Source organism: Dermacentor andersoni, chromosome 9, assembly GCF_023375885.2.
Source record: "Dermacentor andersoni chromosome 9, qqDerAnde1_hic_scaffold, whole genome shotgun sequence".
NCBI classification, from domain to species: Eukaryota; Metazoa; Arthropoda; class Arachnida; order Ixodida; family Ixodidae; genus Dermacentor; species Dermacentor andersoni.
Window position 1 is genome coordinate 121978561 of NC_092822.1, and position 20688 is coordinate 121999248.

Consider the following 20688-nt stretch of genomic DNA (forward strand, 5'->3'; position numbering starts at 1 on the left):
TGTCAGCTCTAGTAAAAGACTCTGCAGCATTCATAAAACTAGAAAGCGAAATAATAAGCTCACCATTTCCGTTAATGGCTACGCTTTGTGTATTACAACTCGGCATATAAACAACATGTTGACTCTGTCATATTCAGGGCAATGCAGCATGAACAAAGTTAACCTCACGGAGCCCGGACACCATTCCGTACATCAGAGAAAAGTAAAACTTGCTCACACGTATTTCTCGCCACAGGAAGTATATTGGTATGGAGAAAACAGCAAAATCGTAATTGAGTAAACGTTAATGAGTATGGTAATTACTTAATTAGTAATTCATTTGCTGAACTATTCACAATTGACAACTCCCTCCAGATTATCAAAAAAATGCTGATATGGGCTGTACATTCGGTTTACAGCACTAAATCAGAGTTTTCAGGCATCAAATTGAGCGAATCAAAAATGATATACTGTGCTTTGTGGGGTTAAGGCAATGGCGTTGAGCTATCAAAGCAGGGAGCGAAGTATGAAATGTGACTTCGCTAGTACAGATGCAACCGATTTGATTCTTCGGCTTCCATCTATAGAAATATTTCTACGCTTCTGCTGTGGAAGCCCACCCTCTCGTACGTAAAATTGAGTTCAGTATTTTTGCACTTTATTCTTAATAATACATTTTGATTTCTGTGAACACCGAGTGACATCTTCACTCAGTTATTCAGAAAGCAAACATGCCTTGATTGTAATTAACACCAGTAGACCGAAAAACTAGGCACTTCACAAACCAGCCCGAACCAGCCAGAATTTTCAAATCTGACCATTAACCTAACCTCGGTGGAACAGCATAGCCTACTGCACGAAAAATAAAGATTTCACTCGAATGAAGAATTGTAGAAATTCGCAGCAACGGCTGGACAACGGCTGCTTAAAGGCCAACTGCAACAAAATTATCGACCACGTAGAAAGCCCCGTTTCAGATAATTTAGATATGCAGCAACCTTTGTGCAGAATCTTACGCTAGAAATACAGTTCATTGCGTCAAAAAGAGCTCGCAAAAATCAATGTTTTTCTAGCCGAAACTGAAGAAAACGCCGCCATTATCATCTGTCGGATGTGACGTACAGTGTAGAATGTGGAGAACCAGCGCCCATTCTGTCTGCTTTCGTTGCCTCTACTCCGTTCCGGTGCATCAATGAACGGGTCCAGCACGTCTGCTAGCCACAGAGTTCCTATGGGGCTCTTGCACTGCCCAGGGGGCACTGCGAAAACGGTGCTAAAAAGCGCCCTCTGTCCTGAACCGGGTAGTACCAAGCTCGGTCGTCTGCTTCGGAAAGCACGGTTACAATATGGACCCGCCACTTTCGGTTTTGTTGTACCACGGCTTGCAGCGAATATAGGGCGCCGAATATTTTTTCAGGGGTGGCATGCTGCGTAAAAGCAATAAATTATGCTGCGCCGAATACGTGCACGTCGTTCAAGAAATAAGCGGCGAAGTTCTAGCGCGGTGTCAATCGCAAGTGAAGCGAGTCACGTACGAAGTTGACCTTCAGGTAAGGTTTGCACGCTGCTAGATTCAGGCGCACAAACGCGAGGAAATGCTTGCTATAAATGAATTCACAGCAGCGATAAGCAGACATCATGTGTACAGAACTGCTCGAGCGCACGACGGTACGCGCCGCGACGGCAGCGGTCTTTCGGCATGCCGCGAAACGGCGGGCCTCCAGCAATCTTTCTTGACTGCATGCCGCTAGACAAGTAGTTATGCCTGCACTGCAGTAGCGGCCATCTGTCCCTTTAACAACTGATAAATAACTGATGCGATGCATATGAGCTCGCAGAAACGTACGTGCGAATCGCGCTGCAGCGCGAGCTCGTGTGCTGCTCGCTTGATGTAGCTTTTAATGACAGCGCTCGAACATCGATGTGCTGCAATCAATACTACCTTGATGCGCTACCTCAACGTGCTGGTTTGATGTCAAGCATGAGCACATTTAACTCTCTAACCTGTGCTGCTTGTAGCGGGGTAATGAATTGTCACCGAATCAGCCCGACCATTTGTGGCAATTTGCACACACCTGGTCACTTCACCACTTCGCACCAGTCGAATTGTCAATTGTCGCTGTGGCCGGGTCTCGAATCGTGAATCACCAGCCATGCCTGCTGCTATGTCGGTCTGCCGTCGGGACTGTAGGTGCAAAAGACCGAGTTATACAACGCAGATAATCAAGCAAGCTGACAAGGGAAGCAGTCAGCATGGCGCGAAGTTTCGATTACCCAGCGTGACGAACTGCAGCTATCCAATGCGCCTGACGCCCCGCGCGCTTCGTGAGGCCTTGAAGGGAAACGATAGAACCGGATGTTGGGATTCAGGCCTTCTTGTTCATGGCAGCCCACGACGCAGAAGTAACGACGGCAACGCTTTTTCGAGACTGAGCTAGGTCTCTCCGAATCGGCGTAACCGATTCCTCCTGCTTCCAGCATTACGTCTCACGGAGAGTCCGTTTTCGTTAAACTATAGGCTGCGGCTAGCTCGCAGCGTGGTCGGCAGGGTATGTGAGAAGTGACGAGCCTTTTCGCACTTCCAACAGGGCAGAAAAAAATTGCGAATCGACGCAAAACTCGGGCTACAAACGTGGTTCGCCACAGCCAGGGCTGAATACTACCCAAGCCGGTACTACCCAGATAACGTTTCGCGCGCCGCCACCAGGCGCCGCTACTGTACATCAAACTCCAGCGCAAGACGCCCATACTTTGCTAGCTGCTTCGTGCGCTGTTACAATGCCTTAGCGCATTCGCGGTGTTCCTTTGATGCGAAGTATACTTCCCGAGTCTAGCCGCTTTTTTTTTTCTGTCTGCTCGATGCGTTCTGCCTCCGCTCGAAGACGAGCGCATACGGGTTGCCATGTCCGGCTTAAGGCGGACGCGATCCACTCGTGGCACAGTCAGGCTACATCGGCGAAAATTTGACGCTCTACAGTCCAGTGTGGCTGGCGTGGGAATAGAATACGTCCTATCGCACGCCGGAGCAGCTGAAACCGGGTGCATGGTGCGCTAGCCTGGCGACCGGGTTCAGTGAAGCGAGCGTGCTGCGTTTACGTCTTCGTCAAAGATGCGCTCGCTCGCCGCGCACTTGTCCGCTAGCGCTGCGGCAATAACTGATCGCCGTGCTGCTGCGGATCACGTTTAAAATGTCGGGTACAATTTTCGCGATCTTAACCCCTCTAGCATGACGTATCCGACTTCACCTGCCGCTTCCTAGCACGCTCGAAGCGCAGGACTCGCCGACCGATCAGACAACTACTGCCATCTGTAGTAAAGGATAAGTAATGAGGCTTGGCACGGCCGGGATAGAGGTGTTCAGTGCTAAGCGCGCGCAAACGCGCGGCCAGAGAAGCTTGACCGTGGGCGCAATAAAGCTTCGCCCATTTCGCTCTGGCAGCATTGCATTCTTCCATCACTTGCCGCCGCATCTACGCAATGGCTGCCGCGTCGGGTTCCGCTTCGTGACAAATGGAGCATGCGATTCCTGCTCGTTTCTGGCGCTGTGTCAGAAAGGATTTCCTTCGTCTACTTCGACGTGTCCGATGCAGAGACCCACGAAATATCTTCAAGATGATGCACTGCAAGAATTGATCACTCGAGAAAACCGCCCTTGAATGCAACGTAGCTTTGGTTTTCGTGCCCCTACGCGGCACCGAGAAAGCGTTTGCCAAGCAGATCTTGATGGGTAAGTGTGGTGTTGAAATGTAGCTTGTGCAGCTTCGTCAACTGCAGCTTGCATGCTTTGTGCGCGTTAGCTTGTCCACGTCGCATTTGCCTGTTGCGCCGTGGTGCACGCTGTCGCTCTGAAAGCTGGGGCAGGAAATATGTGTTCGGCCTTCCTCTAATGAGCGTTTGTTGTGTACTGCACAGCCGCTTCTCGTGTTCGAGTACGTGCTCGAGCACGCGACGGCCACGCAACGCATCGGCATTCTTGCAAAACCTCAAATCACGAGCGACACAGGGAGAAGGCACGCCGAGAGAGGCGCCCGTCAACTCGCAAATGACGAGCGAGCAATGCGCCCGGCGGCCTAGGCTCAACACGGCGCAATTGAGAGATCAACAGTTGCGTGCGGTTCTCCAATAATCGCCATGTCCGCATTACTACCGCTTTGCCGCCGGGTGCACGTGTCGTCTGCATAGGTTCTATTTAATAGCTGCTAATAACAAAATTAGGCGATTGCCAGCCCTGCGGTTTTGCCAACATTACTTTGAGAGTATACGCTAGGCATTGGCGGTCAATTTAGCCTGGGTGAAATTTCGTTGCACTTGGCCTTTAAGCGGCAGTTTACAGTCAACTGTCGATATAAACTTGACAACATTATATTTTCCAGCATAAGGTCAATATTCCTAAAATGAAGGGAATATCCTTGAATTGAATAAAGTGAAACGAAATAGTCAATTCTTATCAGATATTTTTGCATATTCACAAACCAATCCTCAGTGCTGGGCCCAAGGAAGCTATGACCAGGCTTTCCTTTTTTTAGCTTAAGAAGGAGCCATTCAATCACTGCTTTTTTCGAAGGTTCTGGTCATAAAGGGATATCACATTGGATGAACGAAGTGCCCATGACCATGAATATTTCATTAACAGCGGTATTTGAAGAAGTTCACTGGCCAGTATAATAGCCAAAGGTCGCGAGTAGATTTCTTTCACGAAATGTTCACGCACATTTCTCGTTCACTGCATTCCTCACTAAACACATCTATGTGCCGCCATTCTCAAATATGGACCTGGTCCTACAGCAGCTGATACTGTGCTGCAGCGCTCGCGTTTTGTCGATGTCAATAGTTACAGGTAAGTTGAATGGCCACAGTGAACAAGACAGCCAATTGACATGGACCTCATGACATCACTGGCTATCCTGTGGAATCGTTTTACTTACGCGTAGGAAATTAAGGATGCAGTAAAGAGAGCCAAAACCTTCTGTTTAACTGTCTCGAAGCCGCTTGCTGGTGAATCGATATTTCTTCAGTATTTTACTCAGAACAGTAGTCCCGTTTGAATTTAGCGATGCCAACTAGGTTCAATGGTGAGGCTCAGTGCTTAGTCTTCATCCTTCTGTCGACAGTAACCGTTAATCGGAGACTGGCGCCGCTACTGCAGAAAAGTAACTGCCATCGCAGCCTCAGCCGTTGACTGCGTCCAGCAAGCAACAACGATCTGTCATCAAGTAAAAATCACATCAAAGGCGTGCGCTTGTTCGCGGAAACACCTGACGCAATAAAGTTAAGTTGTGCAACAGCGACTCTAGTGATTACTGATTTCTAGGGACCTGCTGGTGTTGCTATATGTGCTTGTTGTATTAGAGCAGAAAACGCGACACGTTCCGCACGAGAACAAAGAAAGAAAGAGCTAGCTATCAGTGTATCGCATTGATTGTTTTCCTTTTCTTTTTTTTTTTACCTTTTCGGAAACACCCAGTTTTCGGTTCAGCTAGGTAACTTTCAATGAAGGGAAAATCAGACAGCCGCCCGTTCGTAAGCAATTGCTACAACAGAAACTCATACGGGTTCCTCGAAAGAAAAGCCTCGCAGTTGAAAAAGAAAAAACTACGTCAAATTGGGTCAGACCCTTGCCTCTGCTTCGAGTTGTTGACAAATTCGACTTCGCCATGCCATCTGCTAGCCGCCTCGTTAGCTCAGATGTTAGAGCGGCTGCCCCGGAAAGGCGGTGGTCTCAGGTTCGAGTGCCGGACCAGGACGAATTTTTCTTCAACTGCGGGGCTTTTCTTTCGAGGAACCCGTATGGGTTTCCTTTGTAGCAATTGCTACGAACGGGTGGATGTCCGATTTTCGCTTTATTAATTAATTCTCTCCACCTTGCGGGTTTCCGCAGAGCTATCACCTAAAACTAGGCAACTTTTGTTCAAACTACATCCGCGGAACTATTACAGCGTCCTAAAAAGCCGTCCACCAAACATCTGCAGCGTGCCGTATGGCGCTCTCACATCTTGATGAGCGGCGCGTGGTTCATGTGGCCGGCCAGAGCGTCAGCCTTGTCCGACGGCGGGTGACCGCCGTTGTTGGCGCCCCTTCCCGCATCGTTCGGGGCCTCGTCCTGGCTGGCACCGCCGGTGTTCTGTTCGGCGTCCCGCTGCTGCCGCTGCTGCTGACGCCGCTTGCGCTCGCGCCGGCGCCGCCGCCTACGCCGCCGCCTCAGGCGCCGCTTCCGCTCCTGGCGGAGCCGCTTGCGCCGCTCTTCCTCGTCTTCCTCGGCGCCTTCCTCCTCTTCCTCTTCCTCCTGCAGAGCGAGAGTGAGCCCAGTGTTCGTTTCCCGTTATGTACTTTGCAATATTTCCTCCTGGGCTAGCTGGCGAAACATCTACTAGAAGGCAGGCGCGAGCAGACACGATAACATTCTAAAGAACATAATATACTTGATTGACGGAAGCTTTGAACAGCCCGACAGTTTCTAAGGAACAAGAAGGAACAAAATGCGCGCTTTTTCGTAGAGCTTAATGAAAGCAACCAGAGTGATATGCCGTCGTCGTTGCCTTTCTTGGAAAAAAAGACTAACGTCGAGGGCAGTGAGTGAGCGTTCAGCCAAAGTCATGATAAAAACGCACTTTTTTTCGGTGACAAACGAAACTTTGAGAGATCACAGCCATGACGACTATGGCATGCGATAATCGTGATAGGCAGCTACATTTGGCATATCAAGCTAAACTTCTTTTTCCCTTCCCAACTTCTACTTGTTTTGTGCAAAACGCCCAACCAATCCCTCACGGTAGGTATGTGCCACTTGAGCGAAGAAACACCAGCAGCCACAATGTGAAACGATGAGCAGTAGTGAGACAAGAAATGTCGCAGAATCCAATATTTGGAAAAGGAGACCTGTCTTCGTCAGGACAAGTCCTGTTGTCCAAACGATGGCTTCAGCGACATTCCGTTTTTTTTTTTACTACTGCTGATCTTCCTGTAAACTCCTAGCTTATTTGAAATTGGTATATAAGACGTTCTCCCTGCCTTTACTGTCTTATATTTATCTCCCTCGCTATATATATATATATATATATATATATATATATATATATATATATATATATATATAAGACGCTCATAAAGGCAAACTGACCAATCAAGCTACCAACCAACCAATTACCATGTTACTGCCGTAACATGGTCACCGTAACATGGTCGCCGTAACATGGTAACATGGTACCGTACCATGGTCGCGGCCGCACAGCAGGCCGCGACAGAGCCTACTTCAATGCTCCGTGGTCACTGTTTTAATAAAAGAGCATAACTCTTGCTCCCGGGTTTCGACAACGATGCTTTGTTGAGAGAAATCACACAAGAGCATTCGTACTCAACTTTATTTTAAACATTGCATACGACCACTCATATCGGATGGCACGAAAACTCTGCGACGTCGTTATCGAATCCAATGTGACCAGCAGTAGCTTCACGCCCCTATGTGCAAGCGTATAAGACATTATCCCACTGGTTTCACTTCGCCACTTAAATTTGCAGCGTAAGCAATGATTCTCAAAATGAGTATGTAACCATGTCATTTAGCAATTTTTCCTATTTCTGTCATAAGGTAAATTATACTCTGTTATCACACAGGTCAAGTAAATGAATGTTCGCACGTATGACTTAATCATGCATGATGTTATTCTTCTTAGGCTTTTTGTTTTATTCTCTGTGACAAAATCGACAGCTTTTGGGCAGCGAAATGGTTACAGCGTCGGCTTGTTCCCTTGGGGATCATAGTTCGAATCCTACTCACGGACACGTACAATCTTTTATTTAAAAAGCCTAAACGAAAGATGCACCTACCACCAAGTACAGTGGTTTAAGGCAAATAATGTTTCTAATTGAAACGGATATGCTTGCGAACCTTTCCTTATATGTCTTTATTGGCCTGGTGAGTTGTAATGAAGTATAATTATAGTGTAAAGTGCTAAAGAAGTTAGGCGCCCATTTTATGAATGACTTTGGTACTGTATTCATTATTCGTGACGTGATTTATTCGCTGATAAAGTAACTTTGCTGTATCCAGAACAGGAGAGATGACCCAGTGGGTAATGAATTTTCGAATTGGGCGCTCGTTGATGGACTGATTGCTTCATTGAATTATTAGTTGGTTCATTGATTGGTTGATTCATTGATTGATTAATTTTGTACGTTGGAAGAGAACACTGCCCATTAGGACAGCTTTTGTGAGGCGCTTGCAGTTCATTAGGGCACCTTGTTTCTTCAGTGCGCAAACTCCAGCCATTCCTAGTCGCACACATGAAGTATTACCCGATCTCGATCCTGTTATACTTCACAAAGTAACCTTGGAAAACAAGATTTCTTTCAGGCCACTAAACTCTAGGAAGTTCTACAGATGGCGCTGATCAAGGAGAAACTTACAAGTAGCAATATCAACATGGCAGGATTTATTTGAGACGTTTCTAATAAAGCTATTCATTTTCGCACATCTGTGTATGCTGATGTCAGCTGGAAGGGCCCCATCTCCAGGGTGAATGTAAATTTCAGCTATACACTGCAAGCTCTAAAATTCCGCTTGTTGATCACTTAAGCAAAGTAATTTTTCACACCGGTCCATTGTTGGGGAGCTAAAACAAATCGCATGTCCTGTTACCATATACCGCCAGGAAGCGAACGCGTGTGGCAACAAATACATTCTTTTTGTCGGCCTCGGGCAGTGTGCTCAAGCGATCCCCTCCTTCTTCTATCCATAAACAGAAGGACGTAGCTGGGCTCACGGGAGAAGGCCCACCTCCTCTCTCTCTCTCTCTTTTTTTTTTTTCTGCGCGGCGCATTTCCGGTGGCGGTGTTGCGCGTTGCGTATTGGACGATTTAACGAAGTAACGTGTCCTGGTGAGCGACGCTACAGGGCTGTGTTTTAAGTCGCAGAGCTCAAGACTCAAGTCTCTGGCTGGTGGTGATGCTTCCACGAGAGGGGGAACGCGTGGCGTTTGGTTTGAAATTTCAACTAATTTTCTTGCGGCGCGCAGCGCTGTAATACTTTTCATACACAATTGTCAACGCGTCAAGTGGCCGCTGCGCTTGTCTTTTTGAAATAGCCATCCCAGGCGAGGGGTCCTCTAGCAATGCTACCACACGCATGATGGGGCGCTACTGCACTCAAGTTTAAATAAAGTACGAGTTTCTCTCGCAGAAAGGAAGACTCACCTTTTCTATGGCAGTGAGGCTTTCAGCGTCAGCCAGGTTGTCTACTGCGATGGCCAAGAATACGTTGAGCAATATGTCTTCATTACAACTTGCAGTCAAGGAAAGCTCAGTTGGCGAAATAGAGGCGAATTTGGGCTCATGCAAAGCGCGAAGTCAATGTCACGCCAAGGCTGAAGATAGTGAAGGTGGAAGTCCGCATTTGATGCTTTAAAGAATAGTGTCTACTGCCGCACGGTGTTTTGGTGCAGGCGCTGTGCTAGGCCACTTTCTCTTTGTCCCCTAAACACTCGCCTTTCTTTTACTAAATGCATTTAAGCCTTATTCGTTTCTCTCTGATGCTGCGTATTCTTCTTTCTCAGATGCTGCTGCATTGTAATATTTGGTCGGCAATCATCGGCACCCTCCTGCCAAGCAGGGGGATCATGGTCGTCACAGGAAGCGCTATAAAAGTGTACGTAAATTCAATTAATAAGGTAATTCACTACACTGTGTACTTTTGGAACGTACGCTGTTTCCTCGTAGGTCACGGACAGCGACGTGCGGCAAAACAGGCAGGCAATATTATTTTTTCAGGGGGAGGTGGGGTAAAGCTGGATTTGTCGCCCATTGCTCAGTGAGACAAGCACGAAGGAAGTGTAGAGATGTCACGTAAAGAATGCTGGCAGAAAAGAATGAACAACGAGCAACGATTCCTGTGTTGCCAGCACCCGACCTTAAGCGCACATCGATGCTCCCATAAAGGATACAGTTGCCGCAAATGAAAAGAATAATGAAGTAGATGCAGGCCATCCCGCCGAGAGAGCCAACACCGCCGAAGGCTTTGATGCCGTCGTACATCACTACGTTCCAGTCCTCACCGGTCAGGATCTGCGGCAGAACAACACATCACGGTATGCACGAGCAAGTAGACTGCAGAAGCCGAGCTGCAACAAATGATTCGCAGCGCTATTCTGCGTGTTCAGTATCAAAAGGCTGCGTGTACTCGGCAAGTATTACCATGTTTGTAACGTTTGGCAAAGGAATAAACTACGCCCCTTTTACACGACTCTGAAAAACAGGACATACATGCTGGACACGACTATCAGCTGTTTGCCTTATTTTTCTTTTTCTGCAACAACGTTTCTACATACGTGAAGTAACAAAAGCGTTCCGTATGAACGGCGGTGTGCAAACCGTTGTTCTGCCTGTAAATACGCGCACACTGCATCAACATCGAAGGAAAAAGTAGTCCGAGTTATAACAGCATATATTGCAAACATGTAAGTCAAGGCTTTACTGACTTATTTGCAATATAGTTCCTTCATTGAAAAATTGTTCTCTTTAAACCTTTTTATCTCACTGTAGGAAGAAGGAAAAATCCAGTTTGAGAACCCCATTCTTTTTGCTCGCATTCCGGCACATGTACCCACAAGTGTGATAATTTTAAGGCAAACCATCTATCGCACTCAGTGTCACTATTTTCGATGTATAAATTGAAATTACCTGCTTCAATGTCCTCTAGCAACGCAAAAGCTACAGAAGCTGAATTGTGACTACGTGGAATACTGGAACGCATCGCCTGAATGCAAGTGCACGGACGTTCTCGCATTACGGCCCCACCGCAACGCAAGCGCCGCAACCGGGAATCGAAGCCGTGGCCTGGTGCACAGCAACAAAATGCCATAGCCAATGAACCACCACGACGGGCACACAAGCAATATGATAACCGACCGAGAATAAAATACGTGATCGTTAACTCAGTGCTCGTCCTCCTTTCATCATTCGTCGTCAGCATTGTTTTTGACATCACACGTTAACGTATTACCGAATGTCACCCTTGGGTACATCACTGCTGCATCGACTTCTTTCGGTCTTGAGCTATGGCAAAAAACAAAAACACAAATGAGCTTTACATAATCGTGGTAGGCCAGCTTTATGGTGCGCCGCTCGTGCGCGCCTTCCACCTACCCTTCCTTGGTTACGAAGCACTGTAAACTTAGCAAAGATGACAAAGAAAGGAAAAGACGGAGGCTTCGTCCATTAGGCGACATGAGGAAATCCAGTGATTCACCTGGAATACGGTGAGCAGAGCCTGCCAGAAGGTGTCGAAATTGCTTCGCGGCTTGTCTTCGGTGCGGCGGTTGAACCTGCCGCCGAACACCTGCATTCCGAGCAGAGCGAATATCACGATGAACAGGAACAGCAGCAGCAGCAGGCTGGCGATCGACCGCATCGAGTTGATCAGAGACGCCACCAGGTTCCGAAGCGACGCCCAATACCTGTCACGGAATGGGAGGGGGGGGGGGGTTGAAAGTGCGACGCCAGCCAGGTCAGTGCCAGTGCAGAGATAGCGACGCCCTTGCTCTCTTTGTGGCTGCCTTGTGAACGAAATTTCTCGTGAAAAACAATATCGCCAAATTCTGTTGGCTGCCGCACATGACATGTTTTCTCCTACAGGTCCATGATGTCTCCTACACTGCTCACCCGAGCGCGTTCACACGAATTCGACACCTCAGGGTTTCCTCTGCTTTGCAACCTAAATGACTGCATTAAAGAAGAATTTGAACATGAATTCCGGCGCGCGCCTTCAGCTGTTCGAGGTCCTTTGAGCATGGTTGGTTGCTGCCTTCGCATTTCGCGTTGAAAAGAAGCTCTAAGGATTCCTGCGGGTTGCAGCGAGACTACCGAAGCTGAACTGAGTTCGCATGCCACCGATTTTAACTTCATCGCATCTGTACGCGTCTCTCAGTCTATTTCACTCCTCGCCATATACAAAACCTGCTGTAGCATATCTAGCCTGAAGCAAGGCAAACCTCTGCAGTTAGAAATATTTGTCTTATTTTTAAAAATATGTATATTTAAAGAGATTACGACGACTCCCAGAAGTTCCAGCTGCTCCTGTACTTCGGAGTGTGATGAGAAGAAAGAAAAACATTCTGCGAAAAATAAATTCATGGTGACACACAAAGAAAACAAATTGAAGGCTCTATGCGAACAGTCTGCACAAACACTCATTTTTAAAAAAGCTATTTCCATAGTTATGAGGCAGAAGACGAAGAAAAGAAACATCCTTATTGCCACTACAAACGTCAGAAGTATCTCCCAAAAGTCACTCAAGAGGCGGTGAACATCAAATGTTTGAAAATCTTTCAAAGTACCTCCCGTCCAATGCGATCTCCTATGTGGTTTCCTCGTCAAATCTGTTTAAAACATAAATACACTACATAAATACAAAAAATAAAAACACTGTTTTCAAAAGCAAATCAAGTGCATGATGGCGTTTTCACGTAGCCATTCAAGAAGGACGTTTCTGAAAAACCGCGGCCGCCATAGAAGAAGTCGAGAAAAAGAAAATATTGGCATTGTGTGGCATTTCAATTCACAAGCTACCATTTATTAACCTTTGAAAGTTTGTTTCAAAAGCGTTTCGTGAATGCACCTCCCGATTCTTGTTCAACACCCGGTAGTGGGTATGCGCCACAGTCGAAGTTGTGGCCATCATCATCGTTATCATCATTGTCGTCGTGGTCGTCACAACTATGGTGCCTGTCGAGGCGCTAAGGGCGGCCCAGGAAGTCAAGAATGTGCGACTGTTCCACATTAGGGCGCGCTATAGCTGCTAATTCTTCACACTTTGATCAAATTGCGAGCGCACTGCCACATGAGCCTTTCTAGGTTCCAGGCTTCCTTGCTGTTCTTAGTTTTGCTATGAATTACCAACTTGCACAAGCTTCCATCCCCGTTTAGCAAAGCTGCTTGCAACATGTCCTAGGCTGTGCGGGTTCTTCAAAATCTCCTACACGATACTCAGTTCTCACCTTTCATCTTAACGTTCAATAACACGAAAAGTCATACATATACTTGCGTTACAATTAAGTATGGTTCCATTCAGTTCAATTTTATTCGGCATCATACCACACGGTGCAAGGGGCACAGAGGAAGAGCCGCAAGAAGTTCGGTTGGACGCAGATCTGTGCTCCCTACATCACATAACTTTAGAAACGTTCTCCTTTCTTACATACACACGATGTCCCGAAAAGACACCGTGGAACTTATACACCAAAATACGGCGCATCCGCGCATAATAACATAAGCGAATGTAAAAATACAACAGTTCCAAATGACGAGCAGAAAAAAATATCCTCAATTTACCTCATCAGCTTCCGTTTTGAGTTGCCATTGATTAACACTGCCTATAATTAATGCAGATGAATGGTTACTTAATTAAAAATATCAAACGAATGCATCCTGCAGTTGTCTATATGACACCGAATGTATGTCACACTTATGTAAATCATGCTCATATAACAATAGTTCATCGATTATTGTAGGTAGCAATAAACTTAATGGTAATTAGCGTAGGCTGGGAATTACTTGAAGAACTCTACATTTAAGGCGAAGCTTTAGTTCGTAGCCAATTCCGATACCGACTATTCAAATACATGTAAAAACGAGTTAGTGTCGAATTTCAGAGCAATATATAATATATCTATTTTCCGCTCTTGGTGTAGTATGAGATGCAATTTATAAATTTCTGTTACCATCTGGGTTACAGAATTCTAAACTCGATAGCTTTGTTGTAAAAAAAATTGCGATTGTCAAGTATTTTTATAAATAATTGATGGCCTAAATAAACAATCCGCTTCCCTAATTAAGGCACTATATATTACCTTTTCCATTTAAATGCAACAAACCTTATCAAATTTGGGTAGCGGCTGCAGCGAAAAACTATTTCTCTTTTTCGGTGTACTTAGATGCGAGCCCCCGTGCTAAAGCTTCCTCTTATCAAATACGCTGCTTTTGCAGAGCCGAAGGCGGCCAGTGCAAAGGTCAATGGACTTGGCAGGAATCCTGAGCCTAATGCCAACTTTTGGATATATATATTTAGCAACATTATAGCAGTACATGGGTGAATTTTCTTTGCCAGTGCCCCAAATGATCATGTAGAACAATGATGTATTAGGTGTTTTCCTAATTTCTAGACAAAGACATCACTGAGACACAGATTCAAAACAATTTAAATAGAAGGGGGCAGAGAACAGCTTAAAATTCAATTATGCGGTATTACTTCAGAAAACCACAATCTCATCATGACGATGGGCAAAACGAGGACAAAGTGAAAGCGGCAGCCATCATTTCGACAAGTGGGCGTGTCTTTCTCAAGGCGACAAGTCCTTTTGTGGAAAACTACCGGTTTCATTTTCTCCTCATATTGCTCACCCTCTTGAATTTCCATCTCCCGCCTTCCCCATGTTTTGCCTGAATCTCATTATGAGGCACATCGTAGTGGGGGATGAATTTTTGAGCCCATCGGGCTCTTTAAGGTGCACCAGAATCAGACTACACAAGCTTTTTTTTTTTGCATTTCGCCCCCATGAAAATGTGGTCGTCGCAGCCGAAATTGAGCCTGCCACAGCCTCTGAACTAGCGTGGGAGATATTATGAGGCGGACACCGCATAACTGGAGCTAGCCTGAGGTGCCCAACTAGTGGCCATGCCTAAAACATCTGTCGACTTCACTTACGAAATAAAAACTGAAATTGAGGTTAGTCACAACCTTTCAAAACGCGTTCTGTTTCGAAATTGGTGAATATGTTTTGTTTGCATTTTCAGAATTCCCAGCCATTCAAAAATGGCGTGCAGAAAAATTATATTTTTACATAATCTTGTTAAAAAGTTATAGCCAATTTTCCATGAGCGGGTGCAGGTTTCTGAAACCGAAACTGATCTTGTGGGGTAGAAGAAACTGATAATTTAGCCACAATGGACACTATATGTAAAATTTATTGGTCTACTTGGGTCTACTACGTAAATAATTGTCCAAAGAGAATTTTTGAGGCTTCCTCTTTGCCAACATTGCTTCTAATAGCCGTAAGGGTGCCGTACGACGCTACAAGGGTCTCTGTCGTTTATTTTGCACCCGTTTTGTGCTACCACAGGTAAGGCTCACTAGTTTCTTTTATGGGAATTACGTTCAGAAATAGCAATATGGGGATAGGTTGGACGTTTCTTTATGAAAGTATGGCGAAGTTCAGGGCGACAAGGCTGTTTATGCGCAATTTCTCTTACAATCGGCACACGGTGAACGCTCTGACCGAAGACCACGTGAACGTGAATGTATCGGTGAGTGTGGAAATGCTTGGAAATCTGGACGTCAACCGTCAAATTCCACTGCAACAACATTTACTACAAGGCAATAGAGTAATCGGTACGGAGATCATGTCATCTGTTTTCTCAAAACTGGCCGGCGCGGAATGCAGAAAACCCTCGCTCAGACTGGAGAAGTGTTCGCAGCATGAAATATTCTTTGCATATGTTGTTCTATGTGATACATGCGCGTATGAACATTCATTTGAATCGTCAAAGAAGGCTGCAAATACACTTAAAGATAACATGCGGCTGGTGTACTCAATGCATCAGCTAGGCAAGGGCCATCCTGGAGCTGTGACACTGGCGAAAAGCATGAACACGTCACCGCCGCTTTAGCATTCCGCCTACCACAAGACATCACCAAAGCTCTCTAAATCTGCAGAGAATGTTGGTCCAAATCAATGATACGTGCCGCTGTTGAAAAGCGTTGTGTTGTGCAAAGTCTAGGGTGCGGTGTATCGGGTGATGGCACATATAGCAAAGGCGTACACATTTTTGTTTGAACAGCTGTACGTTTCTCCTCGATATCCATTACTACTGCGAAAATCTTTGACGCAAAAGGAATGTAGAGCAAATGTAGGACATGGCAGGCACACCATGCCGAGTGCCAAGCGAACTTTAGTGCTGCCGGTATGGAGGCAGGAAGACTCCACTGCAAGTTCAAGCGTGCAGAAATGATTCGTGGTTTAAAATATACAGACGTTCACGGAAATGATGATTCGAAGAGCCACGCGGCCGTCAAGACGCACATGGTGCTAACAGTGGGCGGAGACTAGAGTGCAGCATTGGGCATGAGCAGAAGCGTATTGGGTGCGGTAGGGGAAAGCTTAAGTTCGTGGACTTCAGGGCAAAGAAAAGTTAACGGACGTTCCAATCAACCGACTGCAGCACTATTGTGGTATTCCCATAAGATCGAATGTGGAGACCTGCAAGCAATGGAGCAGGCCACATTAGTGAGCCTGTTCCATTACAGTTCTACCGACCAAACTAAGGAATGATCCATGTGCCCTCTTGGCCATGGGAGTTGGTGCATGTTTAAGTGCAGAGATGCTGCACTCGGTGGCTCATGCTACAAGCACAAGGGAGGCTTTCTCAATGAGGTACTCAACAAAGTGAAGGCTGTGTAAGCTGGCCTCTGTTCTGACGTGCTTATTACCAAGTGCCCACACGGGGAAATCCAAAATGCCAAGAAGAGCTTCAACGGGATTTGGCACCGGGTCACCAAAGACGTCCACGTGAGCTGAGCCTGCGCATCCTTTATGCTCTATGCCACTTCAAGACTGGGGACAGAGGTACAGAAGATATTTTGATGGAAGCGGGCATTGAGCTTGACCGCCACATCCTGGTAGCATGTTGCACCAGAGACCAATATCGCGTGAAGAAGGTACGGCGTCAATCAAGTGCAGATGCAGAAGGTCTCTAAGAAAAAACGAGCCGCAGCAAAAGCAGAAAGAGAACTTACGGCAGCTAAAGCGCGCCCTAGCTATGAGCCTGGTGCACTTTAGCCTGCGATGGGCGTTATGATCGTGCTAGTACAAACATTGCAGAACTCCAGTTTTGTCTTGCTCGCAACATTATTATCTGCACTTTCTTGTTGTGCAAACACTCGCTACTTCAAAAAGAATAAATATTTTTTTTTCAATCAACGCATGCTTGTTCCTTTATTACTCGTGTACGCAATGAACTTGGATTATTGAAATAAGATCGTAAGTTTCGACGTAATAATAGTTAACTTCAAACATAATCAACAAATATGACTGAAGGTGTTGCTTTCTTTGTGTTTTGTTTTTGTTTTTTCATTATAGTTTGGTTCCCGCTTATCGTACGGCAAACATACTAGTTCATTGCACAGCCTGCTTACATGTCTACATTAGCGCAAAACATTTCTCATTCGTGGACCCCACTCGCGAGTTATGCGTGGTGGCGTAACAGCCCAGTTTGGGCAAGTTTTGTCGGTAAAAAACGATAACCTTTTCAGTGTTTAAAGCCCTTGAATATTATATCAAAGTGTCCTTCAGAAGGTAAATATCAAAATATAATGCAGAGATCGAAATTTTAAAAAGGTTTTTTGAAGGTGGTGACGTACCTAGTAATTAGCCGTAATAAGCAAAACTTTCGAATGCAAATTTTACATCCCGTTTGGTCATGAATTTAATGTCCGCGACCGCCAATTAACCAGTTCAGCTAGTGTAATAGTGTTATCTGCTCCAAATTATTCGTCAAATATATTTACGTTAATGAAAAAGAATACCGTGCTGTAATGATTCTACAGGGTGTCACATCCGAAATCCCCTCAAGGCTTACCCATGCACGATATATATAGTGTTGCGATCGGCCGTTCGCCCCACGACAACATCCGGTCACGGATAGCGCGATTATGGGGAACGGGCTGACGGCCTCGTGAAAATGCTTCTCAAACCGGACGATTTATGGCCAGCTCTGGAGTACCTCTGTCAAGAGAGGTTTGGGTAATTAGCGAGGTGAAGGTCCTTCACCTGTCAGCCGCCCAAATTGGCGCGTCCACGGCGGAAAAGGGGTCAGTGTGCTATCCCCCATCCCCTGTTTGTGCCCAGTGATGTGCCTGTATTTCCGACAAAGCTCCCTTTGCAGGGAAAGGGCAACAAACCTCCAGATTGGTGGGACCTGAGGTCATCGGTCTCCTGACGTGGCATTGGGGGAGGCGACAGAACAATGACCACGCAGGGGATAGAACGACAGACGGCTGGAGAGATCGGCTGCTACAATTCCTTCGTGAACTTTTTTCTTTGTACTTTTTGAAACTTGTAGGTATGTAATATAACTTCGTGTGTGTAAAGCGTCTTGGATATCGGGCCCAGCCCCAAGTTCCCTTTCACCTCCACGAGCAAAGTACATTTCACACTTAGGACTCCCAGTCGCCACAATAGGAGCCGTGAAACCTCATAGAAAAGCGTGGAAAGGCCAGCAAAGCGGCAGCCTATCAGATTTCTGCGTGACGCTGACGTTCGTCCACGCTACCAACGTTACCTTTATTGCGACACCAATTATATGTACACTCCGAGCGCATTTCTGACGTCGGCGTCGCCGTGAGGTTCCGTGTGAAGTCCAAGGACGATAAAATTGTCACCGCGTGCCGTATGTTGTATGTGTGAGTGAAAACGTGCGAACGTGAGCCGGCGATCGCGGCTCAATCTCGCGCTCGAAAGACAGGAAACGCGCCGTCTCCGTCACGCGCATGGCTCATCGAGTGTGATGTGTTTATGTTTGCTTGTGTGCGCTTACACCATGCTCGTAAATTCAGTTAGCAAGCGAATGTTTCCAAGTTTATATAATCGATCAAACTACTACCTTTGCTTCGTATAAGGTGCGTACTAATTTGATATCGCAATCGAGGCTTCGCCTTTCGGGTGAAACTGCGACTTTTTTTTTTCTTTCTCATTTCCTGCTGCATTGTGAATGAGCTCTCTCAAGCTGCAGCGCTTCGATGCACCAGCTTGTGCTGTTTCTCCTGCGGCAAAGAACGCTTCACCTCACTGATTTATCACGATCAGAAGCAATAAAGCGCGGTGGGTGCAAGTGCACTGCGAATTTGGCTAGCCACACTGTTCCCGCTGTAAATCACGATGAGTGCGCTAGGCTTACTCTGGCGAGGCTGAAGCGCAAAAGAGAGTGAGTAGTTTCAGTGATGTTCAATACTACAGAAGAGTCTTTTCGAAGATACAGAAATATAGTACACAGAAATGTGCGCGGCGGTTTCATACACCTCTGTCTCATTTTCCATCCGCTTCTTCACTCATTATCTCTTTTCATAATTTTTTTCTTATCTTTCGTATACATCAATGACGATACTTTCTTCAACCAAGGGTTGCCAGCCAGTAGGCTGCCATTCGCCAGTTAGCTCTGTTTGCTTTCTTTATCTATGTGATCGCTTTTGTTTACGAGCATAATAACACTAATAATATCTGATTAAGGCCAGGCTATGGAATTGTTGAGCTCCACACAACAAAGAAAAAGTGAGTTTCCTTCTCACTGAAAACAGTGAGAATGAAACTAGGCATTGGACAAACCAAGATGTATGCACTGAAAATAGGCAGGGTAATATCATCAGCAATCTCGAAGGTGCAGTAAAAGCAGCTGAAAAATTCTATACTGACTTGTCCAGTACCCAAAGCAGCCACGATAACTCAATTTGAAGTAGTAAGGAACAGGTTACAGACTCTTTCTGTAGCTAGCGATGAAGTTAAAAGGGCCTTGCAAGGCATGAAACGAGGAAAAGCGGCAGTCGAAGATGGAATACTAGTCGATTTAATCAAAGATGGTGGAGACATAATGCTTGGAAAACTAGCGGCCCGTTATACTAACTGTCTATCGACTACAAGAGCGCCAACATTATACTAATGCACAAAAGGGGAGACATTAAAGAAATTGAAAATTATAGGTCCATTAGCTTACTTCTAATATTATATGAAATATTCACCAAGATAATCGCCAATAGAATAAGGGCAACACTGGACTTTAGTCAACCAAGGGAACGGGCAGGTTCCAGCAAGGGATACTCTACAATGGATCACATCTATGTCACCAACCAGGTAATCGAGTAATGCGCACAGTACAATGAGCCTCTCTATATGGCTTTCATAGATTACGAAAAGGCGTTTGATTCAGTCGAGATACCAGCAGTCATAGAGGCATTACGTAATCATGGAGTACAAGACGCTTACGTAGATATCTTGGAAAGTATCTACAGAGATTCCACAGCTACCTTAATTTTCTACAAGAAAAGTCGGAAGATACCTATAAAGAAAAGGGTCAGACAAGCAGACACAATCTCTTCTATGCTGTTCACTGCGTGCTTGGAAGTATTCAAGCTATTAAACTGGGAAGGCTTAGGTGTAAGGATCAGCGGCGAATGTCTCAGCAACCTTCGATTTGCAGATGACATTGTCCTGTTCAGCAACACTGGGGACGAGTTGCAACAAATGATTGAGTACCTTAACAGAGCGAGTATAAGAGTGGGGCGGAAGATTAATATGCAGAAGAAAAAGGTAATGATCAATAGCTGGGCAAGGCAACAAGAGTTCAGGATCGCCAGTCAGCCTCTAGAGTCGGTGAATGAGTGCATTTACCTAGGTCAGTCACTCACAGGCGACCCTGATCATGAAAAGAAAATTTACAGAAGAATAAAAATGGGTTGAAGCGCATTCGGCAGACATTGTCATATCCTGATTGGAAGCTTACCATTATTATTGAAAAGGAAGGTGTACAATCAGTTCATTTTACCAGTGTTCACATATGGGGCAGAAACTTGGAGACGGACAAAGAAGCTCGAAAACATGTTAAGGACTGCGCAAAGAGCGATAGAACGAAGAATGTGAGGCATACCGTTAAGAGACAGGAAGAGAGCGGTGTGGA

At 45.9% G+C, this 20688-nt stretch overlaps 1 protein-coding gene across 3 annotated transcripts in view; it reads right to left on the reverse strand.

The window, feature by feature from the left end:
• LOC126529666 (muscle calcium channel subunit alpha-1-like) overlaps positions 1 to 20688 on the reverse strand; it is a 607411-nt gene that overhangs the window by 122827 nt on the left and 463896 nt on the right. For all 3 annotated transcript variants that reach the window (XM_055069938.1, XM_050177179.2, XM_055069937.1), the window contains exons 15-18: positions 11219 to 11426; positions 9915 to 10035; positions 9169 to 9245; positions 5970 to 6262 (exon numbers count right to left, since the gene is read on the reverse strand). In XM_055069938.1, the coding sequence (XP_054925913.1) occupies positions 5970 to 6262; positions 9169 to 9245; positions 9915 to 10035; positions 11219 to 11426 (699 nt within the window). The remainder of the gene's footprint in view (positions 1 to 5969; positions 6263 to 9168; positions 9246 to 9914; positions 10036 to 11218; positions 11427 to 20688) is intronic.